Consider the following 15378-nt stretch of genomic DNA (forward strand, 5'->3'; position numbering starts at 1 on the left):
TTTCATTTTTTCATTAATTTTTTGCATTTTATTAAGTTCGCGTTTTATATTTTTAATTATTTTTTTCACAATGCATCTTTTTTTCATCATTTTTTGATATTGTTATACAACTAAACTAAAAGGAATAAATTTGAGGGTTGCACATGAAATTTCTTAAAGAAATTAAAACAAATAATTTAGTTAAAACACAATAATTAACAAGAATTTCTTTAATAATGAGATAAAAACGAAAACAAAACTGTTTCACAGTTTTTTTTATGGGTGAAAAAAGAAATTTTTTAAATTATTTTCTTAATTTTCTTATAAAAAGTTGAAAATAGCTAAAGGTAAGTAGGTAAAAATGTAGAATATAAAAATGAAAGAATCATTATTATATCCATCATGATTTGATTAAATCGAGTAGATTAATTAGGAGAGAAATTTCAATTTTCTAAATGCAAATTGATTGGTTAAATTACTTTAAAGTTACTTATCCTTAATTTTTTTAATTAATTTATGTGTTTTTTTTTTTTCGAATTAACATTACTTCTCAATCTTAATCGGAAATAAGAGACAGACTTTTTGGCCCTAATAATAGTCTTCACACGAAATTATATGTTTATCATTAAATTGGTTAATTAATTTATGATTTTTCTTCATTTTTCTTATGATTTAAATTTTTTTTTGTAGCAAAAACTTTTGGTATCAAACGAGTATGTTGAGTACATTTTCAGGAATGGAGCGTTTGGAAGTTGAGGTTTTATGGGCTATAAATTCTGACTTTAATAAGAAAATTGATAAAGTGAAACTGAGGCAATGATTAACATTTCAGGCAGTGTGGTCACCAGAGATATAAGATCTAGGCATGCTTAAATTTAAAGGAATACTTTTGACCAATTTATATAAAAGTGTATTTTTGTCCAAACCTCACCGAAAATGTACTCCAATTAACTCGTGTTGGAGTTACAATGACATCATATAAAAATGAAAAAAAATTTCATTGTAAATTTAATCAAAAGAACATACAATGTTATGCCAAAAAAATTTGGTTTACTAAATGCTTTCATCTTACTTAATGCAACCAATAATTTGCTATTAAATTTTTGATTCCTGCATAGATTTGGAAATTTGAGGAATTGGAGTGAGCGATGTGATGAGTATATTTTTGTGTATGATCGACTATTAGCTTCTTGCAAATGGATTTTTGGCCATTCTTACTACAAGTCTTTTCTTTTTCAACATTTTTAATGACTAAATTTTTTAATTTAAATTTGCCCACCCTTTGCTAGTTCCTCAAATTTACACTTACTATCTAAGTAGGATCTTTTTGCCTTAATTTTTTTCTTTTATATCCACAATTTCAATAAAAAAATGGTAATAAAAATTACTAAATTCTACCTTCTTTTTAACTTACGACAAGTAACATTTTACAATACAAATAATGATTAATTTTTTTTCATTTAATAAAACTTAGTGTTAAACAGACTTTTTTATGGCAATTCATTTCATTCTCATTTTTTATCTAATTTAAATTTTCTCAAAAGGAAAAATTATTATTACATGGATTTTAGTTTAGTTTTCTTTTTAATGTTATGTCCTTAATAGATACCTAATACAGTGATGATAATGGTGAGTTTTATTTTGTTGAAACCTCTGAGGATGATTTTAGGATTTCTTTAGTAGAATTTGATGCTTTATGCTGAAGAAATCAGATTTCTCTGATAGATTGATGAATATTTGAACTATTTTATGTTCATTTTGCCATTCAATGGCTAATTTCCAGTTAATATTATTACAAAATGAAAATTTCAATGACTTTTCACAATTTTTGAAGGGTCTGCTAATGAAATATTCATAAGGGTTTGCAACTACGAATAATAAAACTCATAGGGGCTTGCAACTATGCAAAATTCAAATAGTATTTGATCGTTGAAATATTCTCACTTCAGCTAATAAGCCATCAAGACTATAAAAGAGATCCTTATCCTCATGTGACGTACTTTTTGATACTTTTGCAACATCCGCAAAAAACTCGAAAATTTTTACTTTTTTTTTTATTTTCCTATCAGTCAAACATTCTTAACTTAAACGAGCTTATTAATGTTTTATTGTTGCCAACTAGAAGACGCAAACTTAAAACGGTTCAACGGCAGTGAATGTGTGGTATGAAAGAATATGCAAAAAGATTAACTTTTTTTCGTCTTATCTTTCTTTTTCACTAAAATACAATGCTTTTCGAGAAATAAAGAAAACATCTTTTTTTTATCCAGACTTTTTTTTCAATAGATTTACTCATTCCTTTTTTTTCTTTGAGTTTTTTTACTAAAATTTAAATTTATCTTATTTTCTGATTATTCAAATTTGCCTACGTAATATATGTGTATAATAATATAATATATCTAGTTTATCAATTGTGTGTATAGTGTTAATATTCTATTTTTATGTTATTAAAAACAGTCTCAAGATTTTTTTTATTTTTTCCTTATTGAATTCATCGCAAAAAAAATTTTTACCTAATTTTTCCACTTCCCCAAACATCCCCGGATTCGATAGTTAAAAAACACCAATAAGTAGTTTCGATTATTTGATCATTTTTTTTCTCAATATGTAGTGTAATTAATTATTTTTTTTTTTTGTTTTTTTCCTCATGTGATAGGATTATTTCTTAATATAAAGAAGCACTTCCAATTTATTCAAATTAAAACATATGCAAAGGAAGAAAGAATTTAAATTGGATATTGCAATTGTTTGGTTTGTGGAGTCTCGAGATGATCGGTGGATGTCTATGAAGGTTTTATACACGATTTTAGTGATGTATCTTTGCATGACAATTGATCTAAGTAGGTTTCAGAGTTCGAAGTCGACTTGGATTTTGTATGAAAACTCACAATTTTAATGGAGTCAAGTCGACTTCCAGCTCTAGTTGGAACAATAGTCGCTTGGTCCGTACGAATTGAATTCTTAGTCATTAACTGAATATTGCTTTACATTTTACAAAAATACACAAAAATCGTTTGCAATCTACGGTTTTGGGGCACTCAAGTTTTGTGATGTTAGTTATAAATTCCAAAACCGCAGTCATTCAACGACTTTGGTGACTCAAGTTAGTCTCAATCTTAATTCTATTGCGACTACAATCTAGCTTAACTAAATTGCCAAAGAGATAAGTCATGCAAAAATCCCAAAAATCCTCTCCATCCCCCAAATCATCCTCTACTCCTTGGGCTAGTTTAGTCATTCTGTATTTAAAATTATATCATCATTCACATTCATGTAACGATAAATAGTCTCTATATATATTATCATTATTATATGTTCTATTAAATTGTTGTGTTTATATGCTTATTTATTGTTTATTTATGTTATTAATCCTTTCTCATCATCATATCTCACTTTCAATGTTTTTTTTTTAATAGAATTTGTAATAGAGTGTAAAAGAAATTATATATTTAACGCCTTTACATTCATCTCATCTCATTTATTGTAATCTTTGCGACTCTCTGTTTTCTTTTATAACTCTCTGTTATCATTAAATGCATCCACTTTTCATAATATTCCTGAGAATCCTGTGATCATATTTTCAAATGTATAGATTTTTTTTTCATTATTAAATACACAATAACTCAATTATTTCTTTTTCTTTTCTATGTTATGAAAAATGCTCACGATTAATTAAGCGCTTCTATTAATAATTTAACTCATTTTCATTAACTGGATCTAATATTTCACCGGGACTAATGTTTACATCTTAGTTCTTCAAAATTGATTTAATTATATATGTATGTGTCTGATATACCTTTTGTTTGCCTCTTTTTCGTTCATTACGATGACTTGGCATACTGGATGACTGAACTGATGCGTGCCTGTGATTTTGGCGCCGCAATGCTTGACTGGTTATCTTTAAAATACAATTTACGTTTTCGTGGTGGTAATGTGTTGTTGTCGCGATCAGCCATAAGTAGTGAATCGCTATCGGGTGATGATGAGCGATCAGGTGATGATGATTCGGGCGACGATCTCGGTGGTGTTAGCTCGAGGGCTGCTTCGACACATCTTACGAGATTTGATGGTCTGTGTTGGAAGGAAATAAAGGAAATTGAATTAGTTTAATGATCATCATCAATTGGAAACCTTTAAGAGTCATAAGCATAGACTAATACTCACTTGTAATCATTGGCTTGTTGCATATTTGAAGCACCAAAGTAGCCATTATTCCTCAGTAGACTCATGTCATAAACATGCTGTGATGCATTCTGTTGCTGTTGAATTGGCTTCAGTGTGATCAAATTTGGATTATTAGCAGTATGATTACTGCTACTGTTCGAGGTAGGTGTAATCGGTTGCAGAGTAGCTGACATTCCATATTGATTAGCGACATTTTGTTCAAAACGTGAATACATATTCATATAAGTAACATCATCACCGTCTGAATTCTGTTCGCTGCTCGCCTCGGAATCTTTTGGTGTATCTGGATACATTGACACCGATGGTGGTGTCGATGATGCATTAAGAATTGAAAATTGTTCAGCAAAATTAATTATATTTGATCCCTCATTATTTTCATATTTTGTTACAATCTGATGATTTAATGGCAATCCATTTGGCGATGGTGTTGCTGATGATGATGAATTCGATGGAGTGTTTAATAAAATACTATGTTTGGTTTCATTCTGACTCGAATTCGGTGATCTTGCGATCATCATATCATCACCATTCTCATCTGACTGAATATCATTGGCATGACCCTTTATGTGCGCCTCCATTTCCTTCTTATTCTTAAATGTTTCATCACATATCGTACATTTATAACATTTCGAGCCATAATGTTGCACTCGATGGAGCTTCAGTACATGATTGTATCCGAAATCACGCAGGCAAATATCGCAATGATAAGGCTTTTCTCCTGTGAATATAAATCATTAATAATCTTGTGGATCTTTAAGATTAATGTCTCTTAATCTTACCTGTATGGGTACGGGAATGAACTTTCAATTGTTTACTGCAAGTGAATCCCTTTCCGCATCCTTCTTGAGGACATCTATAGGGCTTTTCACCTGTGGATTAACATTTATTTTAAATTTCAAGAATTAATCAGCTGGATGTTTAAGGATCTTACCTGTATGAGTTCTTAAATGAATGACCAACTGTCCCGACTGGATGAAAGTCTTTTCACATATCGAACATTTGTGTGGACGTTCGCCTGTAGACAAGGAAGAGAATCATTGGATTATGAGTTTGTTTACAAAATGTTAAGTCTTAATTTAGATTCCAAATGACTTATCATAAATATCATGACCCAATCAACAAGGCCAAATCAATATTTGTATGGAAATCAAACATCCAAGAACATCTGTACACAATAACGTTCTCAAATGATAACAGAAAAAGTGACAAGTCATGTGAAATGTTTGATAATTATGAGATAAAGAAAGAAATTCATTCATTTTGAAGGTCTTACCTGTGTGAATTCTCATATGACGGTGCAGTTTTCCACTGTGTTCAAAAGCTCGACCGCAAACATCGCACTATTTGGTGAGGAACAACAAAAAAAAAGAAAAACAAATCGTTAGCAATTAAATTTTTTTTTAATTTCCTGGGTAGACAGTCGTTGGTGCTTTTTGGGAAATTTGTTTACTCAGGTTTTGTTTTGAATATTTTTGAAATTTCGCCACATTTCGTTCAAAAATAGGACACGAAAATATTTTTTCAAAATAAGGCATTTGCCACGTAAACGGATCGAGAATTCGTTTTGGATAGGCATTATTGCAAAAATATACTTTTTCTTTTTCAAAATAAGAGCATTCAAGGTAGAATTTGAAATTTGCCTTGGACAGCCTTGAATGCTTTTAAATGAGATCATGTCAAGTTAATCAGTTCTACTTACTTTATACGGCCGCTCTTTCGTGTGGATTCGGCTGTTTAGAGGAAATAAAAATAAGGAACAAATTAAAATAAATCCAATAAATTTTTAAATCCACAAATCTTACCGATGGACTTGTAAATTTTCCTTAACACTAAACATCTTCTGGCAGAACTCGCACTGATAAGGACGTTCACCGGTATGAGTTCGATAGTGTCGTACCTATAATTAATAAAAAAAATTATATTTAGTTATTTGCTATCAAGGAAATTATTTTTTTTTTAATTCACTTAATGACTTTAAACATTTTTCTCATGAATGTGTAGACATACTACACGTGTCAAGTGTCTGTTGTTGTGTTCAAAAAAAGCCGAACATATTTTGACAATTTTTTTTGCACACTTAATAAAAATAATAGAGATGTAGTAGTAACGGAGGACAGTATAGAAGTAGCATAGCAGATCTTTTGTCATTGTAGTGATGGATAGACTGTTGCTGATTGGTTTACGGAAACTTTAAAAATGACGGCTTGGGGAATAGAGGGATTTTGTCGGTGATCACGAAGTTTAGTACATTGAGATAGGAGCTTTAACGGATTATTGGAAGTAAATGAGATTTTTGATATATTTTGAGTTGGTTGTTCGAGGTTGAATTCTTGTCAAGTAGTGGAAAATCCCAAGATATTGCAAAATTTCCCAGAAAAAAATCTCGACATTTCTAGATATAAATTCTAAAATATCTTTGGTTAAGCTTATCAGAAACTGAATATTCAAAGGAAACTCAAAAATCATGTCAGGAAGTGCTATTTTTTGGGGAAATTTTGAGAAATGAAAATGATTTTTGACATCCTAATGAAAAATGGTGATCGGGACAGAAGTGGTTAAGGTTTGTGAGGCAAGATAGACAACTTAGGTCAGTGTTGGGCAACCTGCGTGCCCCGACACACTACTGTGTAGCCAAAATTTGTTGGAAATTTCAAGAATTGTATGCTGTGTACGGTTTTGGTCGAGGCTTACAGAAATGTGTTGCGAAAAAACAAAGGTTGTCCAGCACTGACAGAAGTGATTTAATGAGTTTTATGGAATTTTAGTAATTTTTCTCAAAATGTTGATTCTACGTCAAACTTAATTCCTCAATTTTCGTCAACAACATCTTAGAATGTTACATAATTGATCTAATTTTATTACCCAATTACATCCTTACCCTATCAAATGCAATCATTGCAAATTAAATTTCAAAACATCCAGAACATTTTTCATCATATCAACTAATGTCAACATCGAATAGAATAGAACAGAACAGAACAGAATAGAAGAAAAAATTGTTAACATCTTCTTTATGTGATGAAATTCACCACAGCAAGCATGCTCCGTTTAAAACCTCACAAATGTTTTTCAATATTTTTCCCTCAACTCTCATCTGTACTAAATAAAGACTTGCACGCGTTCTTAATTTTATTTAACGTTCATCAATAAAAATGATCGTAAATTAATTAACAGCCAAAATAGACGAGTCATTAAGTAAATTTGTCAGCAGTTATTTTGCAGCACTTGAAATTTTCACTTTCATTTGGGGAATGTCCGAAATATTTAATTAATAAAAAAAATATATAACTTACCAGTCTTGCTGGCACGGCAAAAGTCTTTTTACATACGTCACACTGATAGGGGTCTGACGATTGCATTTGCTGTGTTGCATTAATATTGCTGACATTGCCCGTTTGTAAATTAATTCCTTGCTGTTTCGCATGAGACTTTATATGACTCGTGTGAGCACTCTTTGTCGTGAATGTCATATTGCATTGATCACATTTAAATGACTTTACCGATTTTGGCGTACGGGCTGTGACAATTTGTTGCGGAAGTAAATTTTGCTGTTGCACTTGCTGCTGTTGATGATGATTTTGTTGATCACTCGACGTTAATAGTTGATACGTATAATTTTGTTGCTGTGATGGTGATGCATCACCATTTGATAAATTTATTAATTGAGGCTGTTGTGGTGCTGGCAACTGTCCATTATAATTATCACTAACTACCATTTGATTGGAATTAAGACAGAGCTGATGTTGTGGAGCACCATTTTCAGATTTCATAATTAGCGGCATAGCATAGTACACCATTTTTTTACGGATTTCTATTTTTTTTTTGGACATAAAAAAAATTTTATTAAATTTTTTAATTTTTTTTTTTCACAAAAAATGCACAAAAAAATTCACAAAAATTAAAATCACTGAATTTATTTTTTACCATTTTTGTCACCAATTTCTTTCAGTTCCGTACCGGACTTTGAAAGAATTTCTTTCAGCCAATTTTGCTGTTGCTTATCCCAAACATTTAATTTTTGTTCCATTTTTTCAAATTTTTTTAATTTTTTTTTAATCCACAAAAAATTGCTTTTTTTATTGCAAATTTTCACATAACTTCCTTAATTTTTATTTTATTTTTTGTATTTTCCTTTATATCCTCGCGAATAGATGTGCACGGTTAGACTTGTAAATAACAACTGCCTTACCGAGTTAGTCGAGTTGAAATGAAAAACAGAAATGCTCAAAAAAAAAATTTTATTTTTTTTTCGAGTCGAAGAAACTCAAATTTTTTTTTATATTTTGGAAGTTGTTTAGGAACCACGAATAGAGAATGAAGAGAGAATCCACAAATACATACACACAGGCCTATGTTTGTGTAATGCATAATTTTTTTTTTGTGAAGTTATTTTTCTTGGTCTGATCTCTTAACATAATTTTTCCCCGCATTTCCACAATGTGCTTATCGCTGGAATGGAAATGAAACAATTTTTTATTTCCAACCAACACACATACATGCACATCATGCAGAGTTGTTAGGGATTTTCCTAGATTAAACAAGGGGGAAACAAAATCAGAACCAAAAAATCATACTGAATTCTTAATGCACGTGCCGTTATTAGATAAGCGAAGGTAGTATTTGTATAAAATATTTTTTTAAAAATAACTCTGTAAGATGTTAAACAACATCATAAGCAGCTCGTGATGATGCTCGTAAAAGATGAGAGAGCACGGAATGAGACGACAGCGATTAAGTGATCAAGAGAGACGAAAATATATTTTTTTTTTGTGAAGCACAAAATAATATAAACAAGAAAAAAAAAAACTAATTTTATTGCTGATAGGTCAGTAACAGTGCAACTTGATAAAATTATCTCAATCATGTTGGTTCAGCCCGACAGTGATGGGCAATTTGTTTTCTGAAAAATATATTTGGAAAATGCGGCAATGGTCTAGCTGGTTAGGAAGTAGGGCAGTCGACTCAAAGGTCCCGGGTTCGATTTCAGGGAATTTCTAGTTGAATTCTGGTGTTTTTTCACTGTTCTAGTCCAATCTAACTCCGTTTGTGTGAGTCGCGAACACATAAATTGTGGTAAGGTACGTTGCATTGATATACTCTGGGTCATGAAGCGTCCAGAATTGGGGAATGTAAATCTCTACAAATGCTAAACGCCCATTAAGACAAAAACCGTCATTACGATATTTGCAAATGCCATGAACCGTATGCTGTGTGGATCTCTATGGAAACACGCTGTCGATAGTAATGGTAATGCAATTGGGATCAGTAATTGGCAAGCGATTGCTAGCGATAGAGCCAGCTTCACACGCAAGCCAAAGAAGGGCATGATCACAATTGATCTGTACAGACCAGCAAAGCAAGTATGCTGTGTGCTGTCTCGGTCGAGACTTACCCAAAAAGTCTAGTGTGTCACGATAACTAAAAGGTTGCGCACAACTGCCTTACCGTATCTATGGCAAAAATGTTAAGGTTGTGCCTCAACAACCTTCAAATCCTATCAGCAATCTTTATGTATTATTGATAATTTCCCATTACTGGATCATAAATTTGTCATGTTTATCTAAATTCAATTTTTAGTGACTATAATTACAATTTTTGTTTTATCGCGAATATACGTGACAAGTTTGAGGCAAGACACAACAAAAAATACATTTTTGATCGTAAAAAATAAAAATTGTATGTCAAATAATTTTATTTAACTTAATATGTGCCGGTTTTTTTTTCATATTCAATTCCTTTTTTTTCGTATTTTATATGAAGACAAAGTAGATGAGCAAATACATAAAAAAAGAATTCTTTATCATTCACAATCCACAAGCGACGAATCCGATGGCGTTCACGTTATTGCCTCTTTCTCGCTCTACTACATTTAAAAGTCCCTCTTCGGCCACAGCACACGATTGTGTTAGTGTCGAGGAAAAACATAGGGAATGAAGAAAAAAAGGTGGCGTTCTCGGTTGTGCGCCTCCACGTGCCCTTTGAAATAAAACTTTTCTTTCAGTACCTATGCTCTTTCTCTTGTCGACAATAATTTTTTTTTTTGCATGCACTCGTATGTTACATACACAAGCATAAAAGAGACATAAAGAAAAAAATTGTATATCGGAAGCAACAACAAATGCATGAGTAGAACTATGTTGCTTGTGCTGATGCACATAATGTAATGGACTTTTTTTTTATTTTAAATACCACGTCTAAATAAAAATTCGTCTCAAATGCAGCAGTAGCTCATTATGTACAGTGAAAAATTTTCTTTTGTTCAAAAATCCGCTTTTTTTATCACAAAAAAATTATTACAATGTATCTGCTGCTGTGAAAAATAAGACGTGCAATTCCTTCTTCTGATATTTATTTCACTCTCGGTGTGTGTCTTCTTCTTAATTCATTTTAGACTGCGCGTGTACGATATATAATTAATTCTTAAGTTTCTTCATTCCCGATCGTAGTTGCCTTTTTGTACGAATATGTGTATAGAGATACATGTATATCTACTTCTTATCCTCACAATTTTTATTATTTTCTTTCTTATACACGTCGAAAAATAAAAACTGTTTTTGGACTTCTAGTTCCAGCTGACATGAGAAAGACTTGTGATAATTTATATACATCTGAATATATATACTTTTTTTTCTGAAGCTCGTGTATGCTATTTAATATGTTTTTTTTTTTTGTTCGAGTCACTCACTCTATAATAGCTTCTTTTGGCAAGGACAGAAGTTATGTCTTCTGAATGAATATCACGTTCCTGTAGTCAAATTGAGGGTTGACTTAGGTTTATGACAATTTGAATTTCATCAGATTTTTGGGGAATTTTTCTTGAAATTTTTTGGGATTTTGATCTGTTTTTGTGTCCAAAAAGATGAACGATCTTTAAGCTATTTTGAAGTTCAAGGTTTGATTTCCAATCTAAGTATTCTTGGGTAGAATTCAAATGTTATAGATTACTTGGATTTTGAGTTTTTTTGTTGAAAACTTCAAAAAATTTGCAATTTTATATTTGAATTAAAAGATCCAGTGAGATACAATTACAACTGGATCTTTGCGGACAGAAATCGAAAGTTCCTAAATTTTCCAACCAGAAAGTCTAGAAGTTTCGCAAAATCCAAAACAAATTTCAATTCAAAAAACCCAATCAACAACAAAAGACTCGAAATTTCTTTCATATCATCCAGTTATCATGATAGTTAGTTATCACAGTAGCCAAAAATAAAAAAAAAAGTACGAAACCTAAGTAGTTGAAAAATTAATTGCGAAGAAAAGACACTGATAACAATGTTGAGGTATGAACAGACATTTTACATTATTCCAAAAAAGCCTCATTATCATTATTTATATAAACACACATGTGTGTATTATGATTGTTTGCCAATGAAAAAAAAATATATTCCTGGTATATTTTGTTGAGGGCTTGTTGATAACAAACACACGAGGATGAAAAGAAGAATAAAAAAATAATAAAATATGAAAAAAACGTTTTGAGTCTGTTATTTTTTTTTTAGTTGTCGAATTTTTCGTCAATTCTGCACGTAAACATGTTGTTCACAATATATAAAGTAGTGACAGTGGTCTATATAAGCGATAACGAGGCATTCTTAATTGAAAATTGGGTAATTTTATCTCAAATGTTTGCGTAAAATTATCAGAAAAATTTTGCGCCTTATCATTCAGCAGTCTTTGGAATTGACGATACCTCATATCTGATATTATTATGATTGTCAGTGATATATGAATTACGTCAACTGACATTGCTGTTTATCACGTTCTTATAAAGATTTTTTTGTTTTCCTCCTACATCTCCACGCGAAAAAAAAACTTTAATTTCATTAGAATTTGAAAACAACTCGCAATTCTAGTTGTAAACATCAGATGATGTTGATGTCTTGTGCATGCTCGCCTAATAAATGATAATTTCTTGCTTCTATCCGAACTTATTGACCAATTTTGATTAAATTTAAGCAAATAAATGTCCACGTGCCAAAAAAAAATTTTGTTCCTTTTTTTTCTGTAATCAAAATTCATTGGAAATTCCACAAGTCTGTGTGTGGACTATAAGTCTATAAATGTATGGTTTTACGAATGACTAATTAAGTAGTATCAACGCCAATCCCTAGAATTTAATGGAAATGTATTCTATTCTTAAACACAAACATAGTTTGGATGTACATTAAAATGATATTTATGTGAGACATATAGACACGTTTCGTTCACGATATGCCTATTTATAGACCGACATTTATCAAAGTTTATAGGTCAAGAAGAAGAAAAAAAAAATAATAATTTTTTCGCGTTTTTCATCTGTAACTTAATTCCTCAGTAATAGAAGTTTATTGATGTTGGATCAAATTTCATTAATTATTAATGCTGTATAATTGGTCTATCATTAAGTTATGATGATTATGTGATGAATGATATTGGAATTGAGTAGGAATAACATTAGTTATTAAGCTTCCTGGATCTTTTGATTTTCGTTTGAAATTTTGAAATTTTTAATAGATTTTGGCAATTTTAGGAACGTAATTGATTTTATGTACTATATTCCTGAATGCACTAAATAAATCTATCAAATGCTGTGCAGATTAAGAAGAATGAAGTTGAATTTAACAAACAGATGTTTACTATTGATGTTTACTCTACGAAAAGGGTAGACAACTATGAAAGGGGAAATTCAACCAATCTCAGTTGCAAATACAATTTAAATCTCAAATGACCGTTGATATATTCTCAACATTGATTTCATTCTACATCACCTTAAATATTGATAAATAAATCAAGAATAAATCTAAAAATATCTCAAGTTCATCTCAACAAGTTCCATCTCCCGTATAGTAAATCAAATAAAATGTCAGAAGCACAATAAATCATACAAATTTATAGAGAATTGTAACTGAATATGTGTTGATACACATATAAAAGATATATCATACGAAGTACATAATGAATAATTTCGTCGAACTAGAAATGAAGCATTTCATCTGATATTTGCCATTGTTACTCATCAAACTCAAGAGTCACATTGAAAGTACATACTTTTTTTTCAAAAAAAGAAGGAAAAAAAAAAGTTGAAAGCCATTGGAGACAAATTCAATTACGATTATATTTTGTAAAGGAAACAAGCAAAACAAAAAAAAAAAGTTTCCCTAGTCAGTTCACCCCACCCACCAAACCGAACTACGACTTTAAAGTTGTTCTCTCTCTATTTGACAGTTCGTTAGTTTAAACATGCACATGCTGAATATAAATAATGTATATAATATCATTTTTTATGTGCTATTCGCTTATATTTAAAGTTTCTGCACCAGCGCAGAATGCAATATTGCATACCAACACTATTGTACGTAAAGTTTTTTTTTTATTGCTCTATGTAAAATTGCAAGGCAGCAAGATTAATCGATTTTTTCCTTCTCACTCTTCCAACTTGCAATTGAAATGAAAAATTTCAATGCAACGGTGGACGGGGTAGAAATGGAACTGCTTTTTTGTGCATCTCTATATTGTGGCTTGTTGATGATTACATTAAGGACGATAGATTGAATATATATCTAATTGAATTGAGGTTAGTGACAATGTCATTTAGAGAGGAAAAACAAGAAGCATAAAGAAGACGTGGCATGTGAATTAAATGTGCCTTCAAATTGTGTATCAAACACACCAAAAAAAAAATATCAAGAATCTTGTGTGTTATTTATTAACTGACCAATCTTAACTACACGAAAAATGTGCGCGAGGCACAATGAAAAGCTATTATGCGAAACCGATGCTGCCTGTGTGGCAGTAAACACGAATGCCGAAAAATATTATTTTTTTGTGTGTTTCGTTCTTACGCGAAATTTTTTATTTTTGTTATGATCTTAGTCTTTGCGTGTGCTGATGTATATGTGACTGATACACATACTCGCATTTTATATTTTGGCAGAATGACGACTTTCAGTGACCTCTAATTTTAATTTTTCTTTCTTTTTTTTTTCCTTTCCTGTTCTGCTTTTTCATACACAAAAAAAAATTATTGTTCTCATCGTAATTTCTTTTTCCAATTTCTCTCAGTAAGCATTGAAGAACAATTTTGGACGGTTATTTATGCTTTTAAATTTAAATGAATCAGAAGAGAGCAAAGCAAACAAAAAAAAATTGGAGGAAGTATAAACACACACAGAATGGAATTGAAGAAGAAGTTTTCTGCTATAGTTAGCGTGCGCTGTGAATAATGCGCAAAAATTTTTGCTGCTTCTCTCTTCTCACTGTCGAAAAATACGAAACCGAATTCTTATTTTTTCTTCTGCTGTGTTCTGCATGTGGTAAAAAAAAAATTAAATTCAACTGAAGCGTCCTAACCCAACAAAAACTTGAATATGCTTTACTAGGCATATGGAATAAAGCCTTGAACTTTTTTTTTTTTCCTTTCATCGTTGTCGTTATTCTTCTTGAGTATAAAATATATGTATTATCAAAAGAATATATATAATATTATGATTGTGCTGCTCATTTCGGCAATGTGAGCAAACCCGCATTTATTTTTAAATTGATGATTAAGCATCTAAGACTTTTTTATAAAAATTTCATTAATTGTCGCTTCCTCAAATATCGAATTTAACTGTCTACAAACAGCCGATTCTTACTCTCTGTCTCTCTCTTTCTCTCTCACTCGCTATGTCTATTGTTGTTACGGTTATATGAAAATTTTATGTGAACTCCGCGATGATTTTATTTTTTTTTTCTTGGTAACTGACCTTAACCACGCATTTACGTCTTAATAGGCCCCAAAAAATATATTTTTTGTGTACTTTTCTTTCGTTTTTTTCGGGGCTAAACATTTTGTTGAATTTCTAAGCATTTATGATAAGTTCGTCATTCATAATAGTTTTTGGCGGAACGACTTATGAGAGAAAATGCAGCACAGTGCAACACCCACTCTCATCAGTTCTCGCTCGTTCGCCATTTTTTTTCTTTATACAATTTGAGAAATTGTAATGCTGAGATTTAACACAATTTGTCATAATAATCATCAGGATCTTCAACGGACCACAGAGAGAACAGAAAGAAAAAAAAACACAACGTATCGAATGCACCCGAAATGTGCATTACATCGTACGTGAAAGTGCATGAAGCATCGTTAATTTTACTTTTTACAAAAACTGAATTTCACAACCAAGCGATCATGAAAAAATGCACAACTCTCTTTTTACTTTTTTTTTCTGAATATGTATGTATATATATTTA

The 15378-nt window shown here is 31.0% G+C and overlaps 1 protein-coding gene and 1 long non-coding RNA gene across 4 annotated transcripts in view; one reads left to right on the forward strand and one right to left on the reverse strand.

The window, feature by feature from the left end:
• The window catches only part of LOC139097994 (Krueppel homolog 1-like), a 17094-nt gene continuing 1716 nt past the window's right edge, over window positions 1-15378 (reverse strand). Inside the window, exons 1-9 of one of the 2 annotated variants that reach the window (XM_070650072.1) lie at window positions 8089-8352; window positions 7458-7975; window positions 5967-6061; window positions 5864-5894; window positions 5438-5504; window positions 5096-5179; window positions 4944-5033; window positions 4144-4882; window positions 1-4050 (exon numbers count right to left, since the gene is read on the reverse strand). In XM_070650072.1, coding sequence (XP_070506173.1) covers window positions 3801-4050; window positions 4144-4882; window positions 4944-5033; window positions 5096-5179; window positions 5438-5504; window positions 5864-5894; window positions 5967-6061; window positions 7458-7975; window positions 8089-8191 — 1977 coding nt within the window. In that variant the 5' untranslated portion in view covers window positions 8192-8352 and the 3' untranslated portion in view covers window positions 1-3800. Of the gene's footprint in view, window positions 4051-4143; window positions 4883-4943; window positions 5034-5095; window positions 5180-5437; window positions 5505-5863; window positions 5895-5966; window positions 6062-7457; window positions 7976-8088; window positions 8353-15378 lie in introns of those variants that run through there. The other variant, XM_070650073.1, reaches the window with a different exon arrangement.
• The window catches only part of LOC139097995 (uncharacterized), a 20334-nt gene continuing 16627 nt past the window's right edge, over window positions 11672-15378 (forward strand). Inside the window, exon 1 of one of the 2 annotated variants that reach the window (XR_011545129.1) lies at window positions 11672-11771. This is a non-coding gene — a long non-coding RNA (uncharacterized lncRNA). The remainder of the gene's footprint in view (window positions 11772-15378) is intronic. The other variant, XR_011545130.1, reaches the window with a different exon arrangement.

Source organism: Chironomus tepperi, unplaced genomic scaffold (assembly GCF_022539635.2).
Source record: "Chironomus tepperi strain 1889 unplaced genomic scaffold, CSIRO-AGI_Ctep_v1 contig_445, whole genome shotgun sequence".
In the NCBI taxonomy this organism is placed as follows: Eukaryota; Metazoa; Arthropoda; class Insecta; order Diptera; family Chironomidae; genus Chironomus; species Chironomus tepperi.